General features: G+C 39.3%; 1 protein-coding gene across 7 annotated transcripts in view; it reads left to right on the top strand.

Moving 5' to 3' along the window:
- The window catches only part of rap1gap2a (RAP1 GTPase activating protein 2a), a 100,408-nt gene that overhangs the window by 61,220 nt on the left and 18,624 nt on the right, over positions 1-20,564 (top strand). For 4 of the 7 annotated variants that reach the window (XM_079823102.1, XM_079823101.1, XM_079823100.1 and 1 more), the window contains 2 exons: positions 9,898-9,982; positions 17,014-17,049. In XM_079823102.1, the coding sequence (XP_079679228.1) occupies positions 9,898-9,982; positions 17,014-17,049 (121 nt within the window). Of the gene's footprint in view, positions 1-9,897; positions 9,983-11,871; positions 12,280-15,592; positions 15,860-17,013; positions 17,050-20,564 lie in introns of those variants that run through there. The other 3 variants (XM_079823103.1, XM_079823104.1, XM_079823105.1) reach the window with 3 other exon arrangements.

Raw genomic sequence — 20,564 nt, 5'->3', positions numbered from 1 at the left:
GTCCCATAGCCACTCCTTTGTTATCTTGGCTGTGTGCTTAGGGTCGTTGTCCTGTTGGAAGATGAACCTTCGCCCCAGTCTGAGGTCCAGAGTGCTCTGGAGCAGGTTTTCATCAAGGATGTCCCTGTACATTGCTGCATTCACCTTTCCCTCGATCCTGACTAGTCTCCCAGTTCCTGCTGCTGAAAAACATCTACCTTACTTCACTGTACAGATTATAATTGGTCAGGTGATGAGCGGTGCCTGGTCCAGACATGACGCTTGTATTTCATCAGACCAGAGAATTTTGTTTCTTGTGGTCTGAGAGTTCTTCAGGTGCCTTTTGTCAAACTTCAGACAGCCTTTTACTGAGGAGTGGCTTTTTCCTGGCCACTCTACTATACAGGCCTGATTGCTGAAGAACTGCAGAGATTGTTGTTCTTCTGGAAGGTCTGTCAGAGTGACCATTGGCCCTCTTGAACCATTGGGTTCTTGGTCACCTCCCTGACTAAGGCCCTTCTCCCACGATCGCTCAGTTTGGCCGGTCTAGGAAGAGTCCTGGTGGTTCCAAACTTCTTCCATTCACGGATGATGGAAGCCACTGTGCTCATTGGGACCTTCAATGCTGCATAAATCTTTCTGTACCCTTCCCAGATCTGTGCCTGATACAATCCTGTCTCGGAGGTCTACAGACAATTCCTTGTATTTCTTGGCTTAGTTTGTGCTCCGACATGCACTGTTAACTGTGGGACCTTATATAGACAGGTGTGTGCCTTTCCAAATCATGTCTAATCAACTGAATTTATCACAGGTGTACTCCAGTCAAGTTGTAGAAACATCTCAAGGATGATCAGTGGAAACAGGATGCTCCTGAGCTCAATTTTGAGTGTCATGGAAAAGGCTGTGAATACTTATGTAGGGGAGCGGGGCATTAATTACTTAGCCTCATGTCGTTCGACACCCGTAAGACCTCCGTTCATCTTCGGAACACAAATTAAGATATTTTAGTTGAAATCCGATCGCTCAGAAAGGCCTCCATTGGCACAATGGCACGGTTCACTCTCAAGACCCATAAAAGGTACTAAAGACGTCGTTACAAAGTCCATCTCACTACAGTGGTCCTACAATAACTTTATAAAGCGGCGAGAATAGTTTTTGTGCGCAAAAAAAACCTAAATAACGACTTGTATAGTGATGACCGATTTCAAAATAATGCATCATGAAGCTTCGAAGCGTTATGAATCAGCGAGTCGATTCATGATTCGGATCGCGTGTCAAACCGCCAAACTGCTGAAATCACGTGACTTTGGCGATTCAAACCGCTGAATCGACTCACTGATTCATAACGCTTCGAAGCTTCACGATGCCTTGTTTTGAAATCGGTCATCATGATATAAGTCGTTATTTAGGGTTTTTTTGCGCACAAAAACTATTCTCGTCACTTTATAAAGTTATTGTAGGGCCACTGTAATGAGATGGACTTTGTAACGACGTCTTTAGTACCTTTTATGGGTCTTGAGAGTGAACCGTGCATTGTGCCAATGGAGGCCTTTCTGAGCGATCGGATTTCAACTAAAATATCTTCATTTGTGTTCCGAAGATGAACGGAGGTCTTACGGGTGTCGAACGACATGAGGGTAAGTAATTAATGACATAATTTTCATTTTTGGGTGAACTAACCCTTTAAGTGTTGTATCTATTTTTGTTTTTAGAAACCGTATATTTAAGATCATTAACGATTGAAAATCTCCCACTGTTGTGTAATGATTGAACACTGAACATTTAGTGGTGTTTTTGGTGCTGTGTCTGTGGTCCTGTCCACTCATGCAAAGTGAGAGTGATGTAGGCCTAGTCAGGTCTGATATTAACATGTTACAACATTGACATTTCTATGGTTTCTCAGTTCACCACACAAAACACAGTGTGGTTGTCGGTAACCCTTTTTGGAATGTGCCTAATTTGATGGAACAGTGTCAAAATACTGGGACTGGGATTGGTCCCACAAACTTTGACGTCAGCCTCTGCTGTGTCCATCTGTTTGTCCTCTTGACTTCAGAGCCATAGCAGCAGCTGGCATTGTTCTGGTGACCCAGCTGGGAAAAAGGTGCAGTGCAGTATAGACATGAATTTGGGACACAACTGGTCGTTTTCAACAAGAGTCCTGGTGTTCTGGAGCATGTCCACTCAAGCAGCTGCAGTCATGGGTAGATGGAATAGATGTTTACTCAGTGTTTCCCGTTAACAATGGAAAGACTGGCAGCACACTCATATTTGGCTTCTAAGTCTATGTGAATGGTTTCTATGTGCTGGATGTATTTCAGAGGGGAAAAAGGGAGTATATACGCATCAACAAAGTACATTAACATTGACCGTGTCCCTCCACTTGATGTGATATTTTAGTAATGTCCAGGTCACCTACGCATGCTGAAACCCTCTAGGCAATGAAACAGCAGATTTGCTTTGTCACTGCATTAGACTACTGGATGTTTTATTCATAAATTTGATCACTAATAAGCAAGTTAGCTTATGGGAAAAACTAATTTTCTTGAGAATATTGAAGCCAAAATTATCCTGATAAAAAATGCAGTGCAGCAGACCCCAGCAGAGCTTACTAGCACTCTTATTGGCTGTGTTGCGGCAACTGCACGAGCCTATGGCGAGGTGGCTGAGATGCGCAAACCAATCAGGTCGCTTCATGCCCTAGCGTGTCAGAGCCCGCTAAAATGGGCGTGGCCTTGGCTATAAAAGCCCCCCTTACGCCCTAGGATTCAGGTTAAATTTCAGATGGCAACCTCCCGCAGTTTCTCTTGAAGCCAATACGGAAGTGACATATACTGCAATTCATCTGTAGACATATACTGCAATTCATCTGTAGACATATACTACAGGCTCCAGAAGGGAGCAGAATCTCATTGAGCCCCATGTTAAATTGCCCAACTTTACAGCAGATTAAAACATGTTTACAGCCTGGTACAAATTGTGGTTTTGGGTCTATACTAGTGATGGGCATAGATTCATTTTTTTAATCTAGATTAATCTCACTGTAATCGTGAAATTAATCTAGATTAAAATGGCTCATTTGAATTCTGCCGAAGGCATTCAGAATATGTGTCCTCGTAAGTGATCGTTTGTCTTTTTGTAGTTTGAATAATATATAACTTCTGTCCCTTTAAAACCTGACGCACGCATGGATCCCACTGTTCCTGTGAGCTGGTTACGACTGTGTTTACGTTAAAACTTACCAAGATGGGCATTGAGACATTTTTGAGTGTATTTGACCATTAATAAGCTGGAAAAAGGAGCTAATTTTTGCACTTGTATGTCAGAGGCGGCTTTATTACGGTATTTGTGTGTGCGCGCTTCAGATGCGAGCGCGAAATCTGCGGGAATTAGTAGAATTAATGTTATGTGCAACCCCGCACGAAATTCAGACCGGTCACACCAATACTAACACGCTGTCATGAGGAAATGTTCAGAGGGTTAACCGGACTGAATGAGAGGTTGCGGGTGCTGTGAAATTATCAGTCGGAGAGGAGAGGAGAGCGCAGCTGATATCGATACTGTAGAAAATGAGTATTGTATCGTTTCAGATATTTCAGTATCGATACATACGAAATATCGATATTTTTGACAACACTAGTAGGCATACACACAGGTTCGAAGACTCGTTCTCTCGCCCCCTACAGTGCAATTCGGCTAGGTATACATCTGCGCTAAAATATCAAGGTGAAAGTCATCATAGCTTGCGTAGTATAGATCCAGCTCCCAACCCAACTTTGAGAATAAATTAACAGCGATATTTTTTTTAATCGCCCGATAAGAGTCTCACGTTAACGCAGCACGTTAACGCCGATAACGGCCCACTATAGTCTAAAAACACTATAAACTTCTGCATAAGTGGATAGCCATTTATCTGCTGTCTGTTAGTCATCACATTGCACATAACATTGCACATAACACTTCAGCTCCGCCCACGTCCCGCCTTTTTGCCCATTTTCTGTTATCCGGGAGTGATGCGCTGCCAAGATGGCAACGGCCATCTCGTCCATACTTTGCGCTTCAAAACTGCTCATCAGAATCCTATGGGTGACGTCACGGACACTACGTCTATATTTTTTTACAGTCTATGGTTAAAACGAAGCAATCGCCTGATCTAAGCACAATAGCACGGCGGGTTACGCAGTACTCGTTCCTAGACATGTGCCGGTAAACGGTAATACGATATACCGCAATAATGAACATGCACAATATTGTTATTGTGGGCACTTCAAAATACCGTGAATAATTATTTATTACGAATTATTCAGATTTTTAGAATGCATTTTAAGAATACTTTACCCATCAACCGTTTAAAATGAACAATACGTCAAAGAGGAACGAGCACTGATGTAAACAAAACCCAACATGCATGAGCACATGGCGGAACAGTGAAGGACATGCCCTGAATTAAAAGCACATTCACTATCTGACAGCAGAGGGCGCTGACGGAACAGCAGAAATGCAGCCGTTTCTCTGGTAATCCCTGGTAAACAAAACCGTTTTCTGTATTCGCTACGGTGATCATCACATAAATATAACAAATACTTAAAACTTAAAGACTTAAGGCTATTCATTTTCAAACTTAAACATTTTATATTTTAATCTGGACTAAATTACATGCCCTAGATATTGTTTGAATATGTTCTGATTGTTATTCAGTCACACACTTTACAATAAGGCTCCATTATTTAACATTAGTTCATTCATTAACAAACTGACAATGAAAAATACTTCTAAAACGTGTTTTAATCTTAGTTAAATGTAAATTTCAGCATTTAATAACACATTATTAATATCAAAAGTTGTAACTGTATTATTTAATGAACCTGAGCTTACACTGACTAACAGTTGCTTTTTTAACTAACATTATCAAAGAAGAATAACTGTAAAACTGTAGCTATTCACTCTTTGTTGATGTTAATGCATTAACTAGTGAGACCTTGTTGTTAAGTGTTAGCTATTGTTCTTTATAATTCTTTAGCTCTTTAATCTGTTTTAAATATTTGTTTACTTTACAAATTTTTGTGTATTGCTTTATTATTTTCAAATGTTTGGTTCTTTTGTTATAAGAAAGTTATTAAACCTGTTATAGTATGACAACACTTTTTTTTGCTACAAATTTCATTATCGTGATAATACCGTTTACTGTGATAAAAGCTTCAGCAATTTATCGTAACATGAAAATTTGATACCGGCACATGCCTACTCGTTCCCTTCTCTCAGGGAACCGAGGTTACGTGTAGTAACCGAGATGTTCTCTGAGAGAATACTCTCGTATTGCGTAAGTTAGTTTACGCTATGGGAACCCAATTTAAAACGCAGTGCGTTCTTATAAACTTCGCCCCATACTATGGCCTGGGGCGAGAGCCCGAGGCCCATAGAAGAGTAAAAGTTATGAGTCCCAAAAAGAAGCCAACTAATGGTGAGCCTTATATAAGGGTATATAGCAGGAAATGAATATTCCTGTGTCATATAATTAAGATAAAACTAGACAGAACAGCGTCGGGCCTTATAGTTGTTGTAAATGTGTTATACATTTGTCTATATGGAAAGGAATAATATTGTATAAATGTGGACGGAGAGGCCCAGCCTGTCGCCACACAGATATCTTCCAGTGGTATTTCGAGGCCATACCTCTAGTGGAATGAGCTCTGACACCTATGGGGCAGGAGAGACCTCTTGACTCGTAAGCCAGCGAGATAGCATCTACTATCCATCGTGACAATCTTTGCTTCGTGATCGCGCACCCTCTGGTGCGACCCCCAAAACATACGAAGAGCTGTTCCGACTGCCTAGATGCGTCAGAACGCCCTAAATAAACTCTAAGAGCCCTGACGGGACAGAGTAGATTTGCGTCTCTTTCGTCCTTGGACGAGGGAAGAGCTGATAGCAAAATTATCTGTGCTCTGAACAGAGTGGAGAGCACTTTGGGTACATACCTGTGTCTTGGTTTGAGGATAACTCTGGAGTCGTTAGGCCCAAATTCAAGACAGGAAGTGCTCACTGAGAGCACATGTAAATCGCCAACTCGCTTGACTAAAGCTAGTGCAAGCAAGAGAGCAGTTTTGAGCGAAAGGTGCTTCAGGCTTACAGACTGAAGCGGCTCCAATGGGGCACCCTTCACGGCCTCTAGGACCTTGGAAAGGTCCCAAATAGGAACCGATGGGGTTCGAAGCGGGTTCAGCCTCCTAGCTCCTCTGAGGAAGCGCACGATTAGGTTGCTTTTCCCCAGTGACTGTCCGGCCACATGAGTGTGAAACGCTGCTATGGCCACCACACATACAATATTTTGGGTGTGGGTCCAGGTTTCGCGCTGCACACCAGCTTGATAACACTGACCATTTTAGAGTGTAAAGCCGCCTGGTTGAAGGTGCTCTCGCTTGAGAAATAGTATTCAGCACCCCTTATGGAAGGTTCCCGGGTATCCGTTGGTGGGCCATACATCAAAATCTATGCAAATGCATATAATAGAAAATGCATAATACATTGTGGTTATTGTCAGGGCCGGCTCTAGCTCTTTGGTTGCCCTAGGCGAGATTGAGTTTTGCCCCCCCCCCCCCCTTAATTGTTTAGCCCACCGGCAACTATAGTTGCCAGTGTATAGTTGTCATTTTCCTTCTGTAAGTATTTTTCTAGATATTATCCATGTTTTATATCTTAATGACACACAAGCAGACAACCAAATAAAGGATTTCAAGGAAAAAAAAAAGTATTAACTTCCTTCCTGTCACATGAGACTGCCAACTTCCTACCCCTACTTCCAGGGAGCACAACGAAGGCAAACCCTCCCAAAGAAAGGTCATTTTTATGTTACTAATAAGTATTTTTTGTTGACATATATATATCAACATAATCATGAAGGTCACTAGAATCATCCAAACAAAACAAATCTTACAACAGATCTATAGTTTTTAGTATACTTAGTCAAACATAATAAATTTGATTATGAATAAAGATTGATCTGTTGAAAGTAGTTATTTTGAGTTAGATGCTAAATGTTCTCCTCTTATACATATTTGACATTGAAGGGGTGCATACAACATATTTGCCCACCGGCAACTATGGTTGCCACAGATTCAAATACGATTTTCAAGAAAAAATACAAAAACCTGGGGAAAATAAATGCAGAACAAGCCATTCAGAAAAAATTGGGCACAAATGGGTTAAGTATTTATAAAAACTATATAAACAAAAATGCTCCTATAGTTACTCCAAGACTTAAAAAGCTAATTATGACTTTATAGTCACTCCAACACTTCAAGAAAATCAAGAAAATTAAGACTTGAAGGATCAACTGCAATAAATTGGTCATACACAAATGCTAGAAAGAATGTTCAAGGATATTTACCAAATATTAACTCCATAAACTGTGCAACAACTCTCTTAAGCACCTATACCCTCTACAAACAAAAGTGCTGTTATGGATACACTGTACTTACCACTACAAAATTAAAATATATAAGTTCTTGTAGCTCTATGCCTATCTTAAATAATAAAAGATGAACAGTTGTTTCTGGCATTTCTATTCACCTTCAAAATTGACGCAGCATTAAAATTTGGCTCGTCTGGATTTCCTTATTGTCAGTGAAATGCGTAGTAATATGTAGATAACTAGCTAGCTAGTTATAGCTTAGTGACAGCAATAAAACGTCCAATGCCGTCCAATATTAGTTGATAATATCGATATTACGAAGTAAATTTATTTTGTTTGACACCTTTATGGCTGAGATGAGAAGACTTACCTCTATACTGTGCTTTCTTTTGATCGTCTGCCTTTCTCTTTTTCCGTCCCTGTGCACTCGAGGGTTTAACGTTAGACCGCTTCATTTTTGAAGAACGCGCCAGTGATGAGCACTTGCCTGACCTAACGCCTGAACGCCTGTGCTCGACAATACTCACCATCAATTCAATCTAATAATCAGGTTAAGTAATTAAACGTGTGGCTGAGGGGGCGCCCAATGATGATCATGTTTAATAAACAGTATGTTTTATTTCGCTTGTTTTAATTCTATGCTTAATGGGAAGTAAGTTTAAGGGCGCCACTAGAGGGCGCCTGGCTGCGCCCCCAACACATTTGTCGCCCTAGGCAACCGCCTAGCTCGCCTATAGCAAACGCCGGCCCTGGTTATTGTGGTATTATGATATAAATACTAAATATTATGTATACATTTTCCATCCTCTCAGATTGAAATGACTCTCCTACATCTTTCATTGAAACCTTCACAGCCTCATATTTGTATTAATGTGGCTTTTTCCAGCTACAGCTCTTCATGTGTTCAATGTTTTTGAAGTTTAATGACCCTCAGAGGTGTAATGTAAGGGAAGATTTTAATGGACCCTCACTTGAGACCGTCTGCAAGGAGCTGCTTTTCCAGACCTGAGTTTGTCTGCCTGACTAATTTTAACCTCTGATTCCAAGTAGCCCCTCTCTCATTTGTTGTTGGCTGAAAGAACTGCTTTTAAAATGCGATCATGTTCCTGCATGGAGACTTACGCCTTGCCCCCTACACCCCCCCCCCCCCTTCTTATACCTCTTTACTTCTTTTTTTTTTACCTACAGCAGTTTGTCTGCAGGGCTGGCTGCTCTCAGTCGTTCTTGTTATGTCTCTGTGCAGAGACCAAGGCAAACAGAAGATCTGATTTTATTGGGTTTTTCTATCCGGCAGTCTTTCACCTTATTCCCTGGGGGCAAAACCGTGTTCTTTTCAGTAGACTTTTTCAAAGGGTACTGCACTGACCCTCTGTGTGTGTGTGTGTGTGTGTGTGTGTGTGTGTGTGTGTGTGTGTGTGTGTGTGTGTGTGTGTGTGTGTGTGTGTGTGTGTGTGTGTGTGTGTGTGTGTGTGTGTGTGTGTGTGTGTGTGTGTGTGTGTGTGTGTGTGTGTGTGTGTGTGTGTGTGTGTGTGTGTGTGTGTGTGTGTGTTTGTATGCATCTACGCCTGAGTGCCAGTCTTTTGTTTTAGTGCAAAACTACCAAATCTTGGTCTTTAGCTAAAAAGTGTGTTGATATGCCCGGCTAACTTTGTGTGGGGGTCAGAATTGCATAATAAAAGCAAATTTCACCCAAAAGGACACTAAAACCTAAAATCTTCTACATTTTGAGACCTGTAAAAATAACTAATATTAAATAATTCATGAAAATGTAAATGGGTCACATGACACATTTTTTGTCCAATTTGTTCATCAGTTTATTTGAATATCCATATATAATAATAAAGATAATAATAGTAATTAAATTATTACTTTATTATTATGATTATTATTAATAATAATAGTAATAATAATATTGATATTATGAATAGTAATAATAATATTGTTATTGTTGTTTTCATATAAGATTAATATAATGATGGTATCATCCTGACATTTCTGACTTTACATTCTCTCAAAAATATCAAAATTAATTTTAAAATGGAAAAAACAACAAAAAACATGCTAATTATAGAAGAGGTCAAGTCTTTGTATGGATGAACAGCATTTTAATATATTTAAATATATTTGCTAAAAAGCTACAGTTTGTCCAAAATAATTTGCATCACATCACTCATTTACATTTTCGTTCATTATATAGTATGTTTATTAAGCAATCTCAAAATGTAGATTTATTTATTTATGAGGAAAAGTTTAAGTGCATTATATTTAAAATAAATCTTTAGTCTGCAAAATTACAGCTAAGTGGAACATGAAGAAATGGTAAAAAAAAAAAAAAAAAAATACTAATATGTAGTTTCCCCTCAAATATGCAAAACTAAATATCCCCTGCATCTGTGTTTGAGGGCTATACTTTCTGTGCAAAACTACTGCATTTCAGGTTAGTCATCTTCATAGTGTGTTGACTGTTTGCCAGGCTAACTGTGTGTACGTGTACATGTGTTTTGCAGGAAACAAGAGCTGCTGACCATCTCCAGTGTGCCTCTGGGAGAATGTCCACCCTCACCTCCCCGCACTGCACCACCCACCATGAAGGTGAATGCTGTGGTCCCACATTCACACGCAAGCGTCGCTCTATTAGCTGAAATCTGCTGCATTCGTCTCTGTCACACCTTTGTACTGAATTAACCTCTATTAGCCTGATAGCATGAAAAAGTGAGAATGCCCTTTGTAGCATGCTATAGAAAATGACCCTCATTTCACTACAGAAATGTCAACATGCTCTTACATAATGTCTCTAACCGACTTAGACATGCACATTAACCTGCGGTGCTGTCTGTGAAGGTACATGCAGTGTGTTTGAGGTAAAGCTTTTCATTCAAGGTTACCTCTAAATGTAATTCTAATTCATTTGGACTGAGAAATCCATTTTCTTTAGAGCATTAAGTTCCCATTGAATTTGCACTGTATCGCTATCTCTTTTATATTCGCAACGGCCTCAAGAGGGTCTGGAAAGATTTTCTGTCTTGTTTAAAAGTGGTACAGTCAGAGTTCAGAGATGGATTGTGTGGCTTGAGCAGAGCACAGTCGGTGTCACCTTGAAATGAGACGCAATTGCCGAAAAATCAGAAGTGGAGGGAGAGAGGTTGGTGTTTATGTGGGAAGGATGGGCGAGAGGCTGACGTGTCAGGCGTGATATTAAGATGAGAAGACATGAAGTCGAACTCAGAGGGCATGATCCTGTTAGCCAGTGGTTTAATTATGAAGATAATTTATCATACAGACTGATTAAATGTCTGAAGCACAAAGTGCTAGTTGAACATTATACTTGAAATTTATTAAGGTCTCCATCAGGTGTTTCATTATTACCAGCTCTTGGAGGATCAGAGGACCAAACTGCTTTTAAATACAACTTAAATCGCTTTGCTTCTCTTGTGAGCTTCTTGTAAATTCTGTCATCATTTACTTAACCTCATGTCATTCCAAAACCTGTATGACTTACTTTCTTCTGTAGAACATAAAAGAAGATATTTTGAAGAATGTCTCTGATACTATGAAAGTCAATGGGGTCCAATGTTTTTTTGACACCTTTGACTTTCATTGTATGGGGGGAAAAAATTGTTGAAATGTTCTTCTTTTGTGCTCCACAGAAGAAAATAAGTCATACAAGTTTGAAATGACATGGTATTACACTAACAAAATAAAATAATGATGCATTAAAAGAATCAAAAGTCATAGTAAAGACATTTATAATGTTACAAATGTTATACATTTCTATTCATCAAAAAATCCTGGAAGAAATGTCTCATGGTTTCCACAAAAAATATTCAGCAGCACAAATAATCAATAATAATAATAATAATAATAATAATAAAAATAGTAAAGCACCAAAACGTCATATTCGAAGGATTTCTGAAGGATCATATGAAAATTGAGTTAGATTTTAAAATAATATTTCACAATGTTGCTGTTTTACTGTACTTTTGATCAAGTAAATGCAGCTTTGGTGAGCATAAAGGACTTGTTTCAAAATCATTAAAAACATTTACAGACTCTTACCGAAATCTAGTTTTAGTTTATATTGCACTAATCCTAAAGTATATTTGTCATTTAAAAACTCACATAGCCAGTTTTTTTCCTGTTCTAACCTTGTCCTTAGACTACTGAGTCACTTACAGGGAAATGTTTTCAGGACACACGTTAACATGACATAGTGTACTGTACCTCGTTTTAGGTTTAGCTATCCTTATAGGGACATTTGGTCCACACAATGTAGCCAAAACCTGACACACAAACACACACGCCCACTCAAAACACTCCCACAATGTGCAAAGACTCCATTAACACCTGTGTTTGGGTGTAAACACAATGCAGTTAGTAAGGACATATTGATATGTATGTGTACGTGTCTTTTTAAGATCTATAATATGTTTTGTTCACACAGTTAGTGGCCACTCCCAATGTAAACCCAGTGCCTAAAGAAGAAAAGAGGAAAGGGAGGACAGCGAGTGTGTGGATATGATAAGCTCTCTTGAACTGTGGCTCAGCTGTTGGTCATATACAAAGCTGAACTACAAAAGAGCATAAGACACAGAGCGAATGAGAGAACTTAATAACTCAAAAGTACAGACACACTGGTAGGACCAGTTTTTGGGTGCGGACTTGGCCGTCCTCTTCCTGTTTTGTGCTACTGAAAGTGTTTGCAAAGAGGAAGACAACTAATCAGAGGAGAGAGGTATGATCGCCTGTATAACACACTGTGGCGGGGAACAGAATGTGAGGGGTATTAGACTGGATGTGTGTTTATTAAGGGACGGAGGTATTGATGAAGCTTGTATTTGACACAGCAGGGACCTCCTGCACCGCTGCAGTTCATTCATTCATTCATTCTAGTGAGTCTGTGTGAGTCTTTATGTAATAGCTGTTTATTAGCCAGTAGTAGACAAGAGTCCCAGATGGACGTTTTATTACCTCACTGCCTCTATTTGTGTATCTATTTATACTTATAACTACTTGCTCAAAAAATATCTTGGCATGTTCAAGTAAGCAATACTTTGAAGCGTTTATATTAGAAAAAGGTAACATTTTACAGTAAGGTTCAATTTGCTAATGCATTTGGTATTATTAACTAACAATGAACAGCATTTTTTTACAGCATTTATTAATCCAAGGCATGTTGAAGGAAAATTCCATGTTTAAATTCCATGTTTAAGTTTCATTTGACAGCATTTGTTGCATTATATTGATTACCACAAAAAATAAATCAAAGTTGCGGTGAGGCACTTACAATGATATTGAATGGGGCCAATAATTGGTATTTATCTAACAACCTGAAATCTTAACGCCATTATTTTTTCCAGACTGATTCGCTAAAATGTAACAAATCCAATCTGAGCGCCTTTCCACCATTTAGTCTCATTTACCCCCCACCAAACCCACCGCATGTTTTTGGGGGGTCTTTTAAAAGTCAATATATATCATAGTGTAATGTTAACTCATACAACCTGAAATGTTAAAAATGTATTCATACATGTGGAAATTAACTTTAGGTGCTGTGAAAGTCATGTATTACCTCACTGTTGAGTGTTACCAAACACAGAGTCATTATAAACCAGGTGTGTTTTATCAACAGTGCTAGAGAATACTTTTGTCCTTCGTTTCATTGTAATTTGGTTGAAGCTTCAAAGATCCAGGATAGGGTGTTAATCTTGGCTGAAACAACAGTGGAACTAACAGGTTGTCGTGGCAGATAAGCTCTGTCTCTTTATAACCTTACTATGACACACACTACAGGCATAATTTAAGACTATGTGAATTTTTTATTATGCAGCTCTGATGTTTTTATATTTCATTTGATGTGCTCACGCAAGCAGCTTTAGGCATTGGACTAAGCGTGGTTCGTTGCCCCACCAAAATATTAATTTAATACATAGACCTCATATAAAGTGAATCAATAATACATTTATAAATGTGCTCCGCATTCTGCAACAAATATCCCTATAAGTCGTAAAGTGAGCGGGATGTGTTAAAATGTAAATGTCACGATTCACCAGTGAGAGTGCCTGTGATTACCACCAGAGGGCACTCCACCTCGGACTGTCACTCCATCAAGGACTACATTTCCCATTATCCTTTGCTCCTCACTCATTGTTTTCACCTGTCTCTCATTTACCTCATTACCTCTGCATATATCTAGCCTGTTCACCCTGTCATTCGTTGCGAAGTCTTGTTTGTTGTATTACTGCATTTCAGAGCGTTTTTCCTGGTTTCTTGTCTCTTGGTTTTGGATTACTTGCCCTTTCCATGGATTACCCTTTTGCCTGTCTCTCCTGTCTTGTTTGGACTGCTTGCCTGTGTATGACCTTTGCCTGTTTTTTGACTACGATTGTGGATTACCTTTTAATAAAGCTGCTTTTGGATCCTCAGCCTTCGTGTCTCAGAGCAGTTCTTTACAGTAACGTATGGCTTTGGCAGGTATGTATTATGATAGTAAGCGGGGCAGCGGGTGCCTGAGCCTTGCCCAGCTCGACAGCGCCCCACAGTTTTCCAATGTAAATCTGTGGTGAAAAACGGAACTGCAACGCGCTCTTATTGAGAGCCATTGGGGCAGATTTCAGACTGCCATGCTTTTCATGTTACTACATAAACCTTTCTCCAGACGAAGACGATATGAATCCGCTTTAGCCATGTGTATATTAGTCTGTATCAGGCCAGTAACTAGTTGGCATGTCTGTTCTTCCTACGTATCAAATTTGTGAATACCCTTTATATAGTTCTGTTGTTTTTGTTTTATGTTCTCAGAATAGACGTGACTTTCTATTCCTCATTTGAATTCTTCCACAAATTAATATTCTACATATTCTACAACATTCTGAGGCAATAAATACTATATTAAAGCAGCACTAGGTAACTTTTAAACCTTTATAATATATTTTCAAACCTCTTGTGATGATACATCGACTTACAATAGGTTGAATGACACGTCTGCCATAGCCTGACGGGGTCTGTATCGTTTTTAATCGTACTTTTAAACTTCGGGTTTCGGGTAGTAACCCGAGAAAAAAAAGAACTACAAAATTCGATTGCTTTACGGCATATACGTCACTTCCACCCCCACCCCCACTTCCTTAAATTCGGACGTGCGAGCCAAACTATCATTTGTTTGCCGAATGTTATAGTCATGGCCGAAGCAGCACAGAAAAATAAGAAAGCAAAGGTTTTGTCGGAGGAAAGCAAAAAGAGGAAACGAGAAAGTGATCGGATTAAAGGCAGGACGAGGATCAACATTGGGCCAGCGTTTGCTCGTTGGCGTGAGCTGAAGGAGGAGGGGCTACATTCTTGCAAGTAAATACATAAGACGTACAAAATCATATTTTAGGATACCTAACATGTCTGTGATATTGGTTTATTTGTCTTGCCTCAAGCTATAATGGAAATCGATTTTTCAAATTTGCAGATTCATCTAGGGTAGCTTGATATTATAATATTGACGATATATAGTTATTATCTACCACTCAAACATTGAATTGAAGTATCATATAGATTCCGTAAACCGGGAACCAATAGACTAGGCTACAATAATGACGCTGGCTTGTAAACGTGAGCATCGCGATCATTTGGCGTTTGAAAAAAATAAAACCCATGAAATTATATTCATATGACATGCTGAAACATATGCCACTGTACCTGGGATGAAGACATTTCACACGCGACGCAAGCAGAACACCTGCACGTGAACTCCATAGACATGTGAACTCCTGCTGCAGTGTTCAGGGCTATCATAGTTATCATGTCAACAAATGCATGTGCGATGCATCCACTGATGTAGAATGACAGTTTACGACAGTAGTAGAGGACAATACTGTTTCCCAACTGTAGGGGGACCCCGAGAGCAAAAACTACCTAGTGCTGCTTTAAGGCAATACTAGCATTCTATGCGTGCCTGTCAGTTAACATCAGAGCGCCACCCTCAGGCCATCCTCTGCCCTATCTAAATTTAGAGTCAGGAGCTGCTACTGCATTAGACTGCTGACTCGTGTGAGTTTTTCTCTTAAAATTTCAATATTCAATATACAATCAAAGGTCAACAGGTCTACAGGCATTGCAAAACTTTCAAAGCCTGATGTGCACATCTTTCGCTGACTTCCTTTTTTGATCATGTGTTCCGCCTTAGAATTAAGTTGAGTTCCCCTAATGTGTCCTATTGATGTTGTGTTCTCAGTTCCTCAAGGTTATTTGGGCAAATATGTCTCAGCTGGGCTGAACTTTGTTGACTTTGTGAAGCCAAATTGCCCTTGGATCCATGGCAGGTTAAACATTAACCAATCTACATTTGCTCTGTCCCACCCACCTACATCTGTTACTCTCCGTCCGATCATAGGAATATCCTTAAAACAAAGGGATTTATTTTGAACAAAAAGCAGATGTTTTTGTGGTGGTCTACCTCTTAACTAGCAGGGGTGCTCTGTCGAGGTAAGAGACTCAGAGTTCAGTTGAAGTATTTTGCAAGTTTATCAAGAATAGTTAAGGTAGTTTTATTATAAGCCCTTCAGGTGTAGACTAAAAATTATGCTTTAAATCTCTGTTGCATTTCTAATGTTTAAGCCCTAATAGTTGCACAATCCATTAATTAAACGAGGCTGTAAAGGTTCAGTACGTTTGATTTAGATTGAGGATGTGTTATGGTCTAAGTCTGTATAGAAAGAGTAATTTAATGTCATTCAACATTCATTGAGCACATCTCAATGATGTAGCACTACTCATGTGCAGTGGATTGCAGACACTTCTGTAGTTGTTGATTTTATTTTAGATATGATCAGGCTTGTATCTTTTGTCTCAAAGCTGTGTGAGTTGGGTGTGTAAGATTGAGAGCCCAGTATTCATGGGAATTTTTTTAATATGATTTAAAAAGCATCCCAGGATGCACCTCATGCTGATTGAGAGAATGTCCAGAAATTATTTTGTGTCCATTACAATTTTTAAAGTGTCTTTTTTTTGCATTTATTTAATTATTATTTATTACATTTATTTAAAAATGGAAAAGTTGTTTTGTGTTTATTTAGTATTTTAAAGTTATTTAATTATTAGCATGTTATTTCTTTTCGTTTCGATTAGGGATGCACAATAAATCAGTTCCATATGTTATAGGTTTATTTTATTTTATCTTCTATTTAATTGAGAATGCTCATTTCACCTATTTTGACATGTAGATTATCTTTGCCATCATGACGTAACTTTAATCTTTAAAAACACTAATAATTTGTTAACTGTAACATTTCAAATCTCAAAATACCCACATTTTCATACTGTAAATGTATAATGTTGTGATGCTCACATTCATCTGTATGATCTAAAACTATTTCTATTGTTTTTTATTTAGAAAAAAAATTGTCTAGAAATGTAATATCTGACATATATCTTTTATCATCCATAACATGAAAATAGTTATCGGAATTCTATTCTAACCTGTTCTTAAAAATATTTATTTCTTGATTCTACAATTTCCTACCAAAAACTCAAAAGTAAAAAAATAATTAATTAATAAAAAATAATTTTATGAAAATATCACCACAAAACTGTAGATATAAACATTCAAATACTGACTTCTCTATTTGTTTCTTTTCCAGTCGGCGGAGTTCTTCGACATGCTGGAAAGGATGCAGGTAAGACTCCTTCCATCATTCAGATGATCTTATAAGTGCATGTCGTTGTCTGGAATAAGATTCCTGTAATAACAGTATTCCTCCAGTAACTTTGTGCATCCTCTGTTACTCTGAATGAATAAATAGACATTTCAGCTAATTTGACCAGCACTTTTCTCTGTGGTCAGTCTTTTGGTGGGGGGTTTTGCAGAAGCTCCACAGGGTGAGAGACTGGGAACAGGACACACTGACCTGTTATATAACAACAGCATGATTGTGTTGTCATTGTGTGCATGTTTGTGAGAGTGTGTAGATGATGGGCAGCAGGTAGCTAGTTCAGCTGATCAATGTGCTGAGGCAGAAGTGTGGTATCTCAGTAGGGTGTTATTAAAGCCCTGGGTCTTCTTGGACAGATCTCTGTATGAGCGACAGATCAATGGTTTGTCTGAAGGGCTGATGTCTCTCTCCAATAGTCACATGCACTTGTGATGTTATTAATCAAATATAAAGGTGTCAAGGTTTGACTTAGTCAGTGCCACACTTCCGTCGAATTTACAGAGCCCAAGTAATCCTATTTTCTTTTTCTAGAGGAGATTTTGTTTATAATTACGTTTCTAATGTGTATAAAAGGGAAAATATGACAGACTTTTAAGAATTGAACAGGAATTAAAGTTGAATAAAAAAAACATATTTTTTTATTATTTTAACTTTAAAATTTAGATTTTTAATGTTTCATTTTTATATAAAATTAATATTAAATAATTTAAATGAATAAAAAAAATGTCATGCAAAGTACTTGATCATTCACTGGAAACCGAAAGTAAATCTTTAAAATTGACTCATTAAGTTCTTGCACCCGGGAACAATACAAGTGGACACAAGTATGACAAAAAGTTTGCTAAGAAGTATTTCCGTCTAAAGCAAGGCGGTAGGCAATTTGTCTCTGGTAAGCGTATCCAGAGGGTATGCATTGACGTCACTTTCCCGCCGGAACACACCCCCCTCAGCTGGACTGAGTGGCAGAAGACCTGCTGCGTGACTGGATTTAATAGTGGAAACTGTGAAAATGTGAGTAAAACAAATGATTATCAGTTTAAACTAAAGTTTGGACTCGATAGTGTTCCTTACAACTTAACAAAGATCCAGTGATCCATGGATATTGACATGCAGCCAGGAATTGTTTCCTGATTTCGACGCCAGGGAAATACATAAAGCAAATTTGCCTGTGAACGCTTTATAAAAATACAATATAGGTAGGTCTAAATTGGGGTGATCACTTAAATCAATGTTATATACACTATATTGCCAAAAGTATTGGGACACCCCTCCAAATCATTGAATTCAGGTGTTCCAATCACTTCCATGGCCAAATGTGTATAGACTCCTGCACCAAGGCATGCAGACGCTTCTACAAACATTTGTGTAAGGGTCGCTCTCAGGAGCTCAGTGAATTCAAGCATGGTACCGTGATAAGCTGCCACCTGTGCAATAAGTCCATTCGTGAAATTTCCTCACTACTAAATATTCTACAGTAAACTGTTAGTGGTATTATAACAAAGTAGAAGCAATTGGGAACAACAGCAACTCAGCCAAAAAGTGGTAGGCGACGTAAAATCACAGAGCGGGATGCTCTAAAATCACACATAAAATCACAGAGCGGGTGAGCGCATGCTGAGGGGCACAGTGCGCAGAAGTTGCCAACTTTCTGCAGAGTCAACAGCTACAGACCTCCAAACTTCATGTGGCCTTCAGATTAGCTCAAGAACAGTGTGTAGTGAGCTTCATGGAATGGGTTTCCATGGCCGAGCTGCTGCATCCAAGCCTTAAATCACCAAGTGCAATGCAAAGCGTTGGATGCAGTGGTGTAAAGCACACCGCCACTGGACTCTAGAGCAGTGGAGACGTGTTCTCTGGAGTGACGAATCACGCTTCTCTGTCTGGCACTCTGATGGACTCAGTCTGGGTTTGGCCGGTTGAACGGTACTTGCCTGACTGCATTGTGCCAAGTGTAAAGTTTGGTGGAGGAGGGATTATGGTGTGGGGGTTGTTTTTCAGGGGTTGGGCTTGGCCCCTTAGTTCCAGTGAAAGGAACTCTTAAAACCACAGCATACCAAGACATTTTGTACAATTTCATGCTCCTAACGTTGTGGGAACAGTTTGGGGATGGCCCCTTACTGTTCCAGCATGACTGTGCACCAGTGCACAAAGCAAGGTCCATAAAGACCCTACGGATTAAGAATGGGATGTCATTAAAGTTCATGTGCATGTAAAAGCAGGCAACCCAAAACTTTTGGCAATATGGTATAGTCATATCGACTCGTCCAGTCCTAAAACATATAGTTTTCTACATCCAATTATGCAGAATATAAGATGGTAAGTATTTAATTGATGAGTTGTCAATACAATATATAACAGTACAATATAAGATATGATTTTCCCCCAACATTCAACATATTGACAAAATAATTGCAAATCCACGTTTCGCAGTCTGGAGTCCAGTTGTCTCTGTGAATTGCAGCAATCAATTTGCTTCTCTTTTCTGTAGCTGCCGGTAGGGCTGTACGATTAATCGAAAAATAACCGAAACAGACATTCACAACCTCTAACCGACGTATTTTTCCCATGTCGGTTATTTCGGTTTTCACGTGACTCTGCCCCGTCAGTCACATCAAGTGCAGTTTGCAGGCACACAGAGAGATGCAGGAGCAGTTTATAGATGCCCAGAATCACTATAGTAACTGCATGTTTTACACAGTTTATACAGGTCAGTTAATTGCTGTTCTTATAGCCTACGCGCTGACACACACACACACACACACACACACAGAGAGAGACGGCGCGTGCAAGCCCCGAAGCCAGATCGCTTTCACTTTCATGCTCATAAAGTTTGTCAAGTATGCGTTCAAAGGCTTGCCAGTTTCAACATTTAAAGCGATTGTGCACTATTCAAAAACAACAATACGGAAAACTTCTCCGTTCAGTGCTCAGCTTTTTTCTGTGACACAGAGAGCCGAGCCGTGTCGCATCTCTGACAACACGCGCGCGCGCCCTGAAGGCAGACCTCTGTCACCTGCGTCCTCACAAAGCTTGTCATTTGTATGGTGTTTAAGCCCTGCCAGTTTGAACATTAAAGCGAGTTTCGACCATCAGATGTGTGTTATGTTGAACTAATGCCTGATATATTGTGACAAACGAACACTCAGACAGAAGCTCGCAGCCTCGCACATCACGTGAAGATCGCGTGAAGATCGTGCGCCGAGAGGAGCGCAGAAACGCAGTGTCAACGCTGTCCTGTGACTAAAGTCACTAAAGGATCTTAGAAACTCAACCGTTATAGGCATACATTTTAATACCTTTGCAGTAAGTACAAACCACAGCTTCATAATGAATAGAGACAGTATGAGTAGCCTAATTCACACACACAACCACTCTCTCATTAATGCATTCAAATAAATGTAATGTAGGCCTACTGTGTTAATTTATTTGTATCTAATGTACAACAAGCAGAAATCTGCCCCATAGACAATAACTGCTAA

The sequence above is a fragment of the Gobio gobio genome (genome assembly GCF_949357685.1).
Source record: "Gobio gobio genome assembly, chromosome: 8".
Taxonomy (NCBI): domain Eukaryota; kingdom Metazoa; phylum Chordata; class Actinopteri; order Cypriniformes; family Gobionidae; genus Gobio; species Gobio gobio.
The sequence above is the reverse complement of the archived record's forward strand: the minus strand, read 5'-3'. Positions and strand labels throughout refer to the sequence as shown.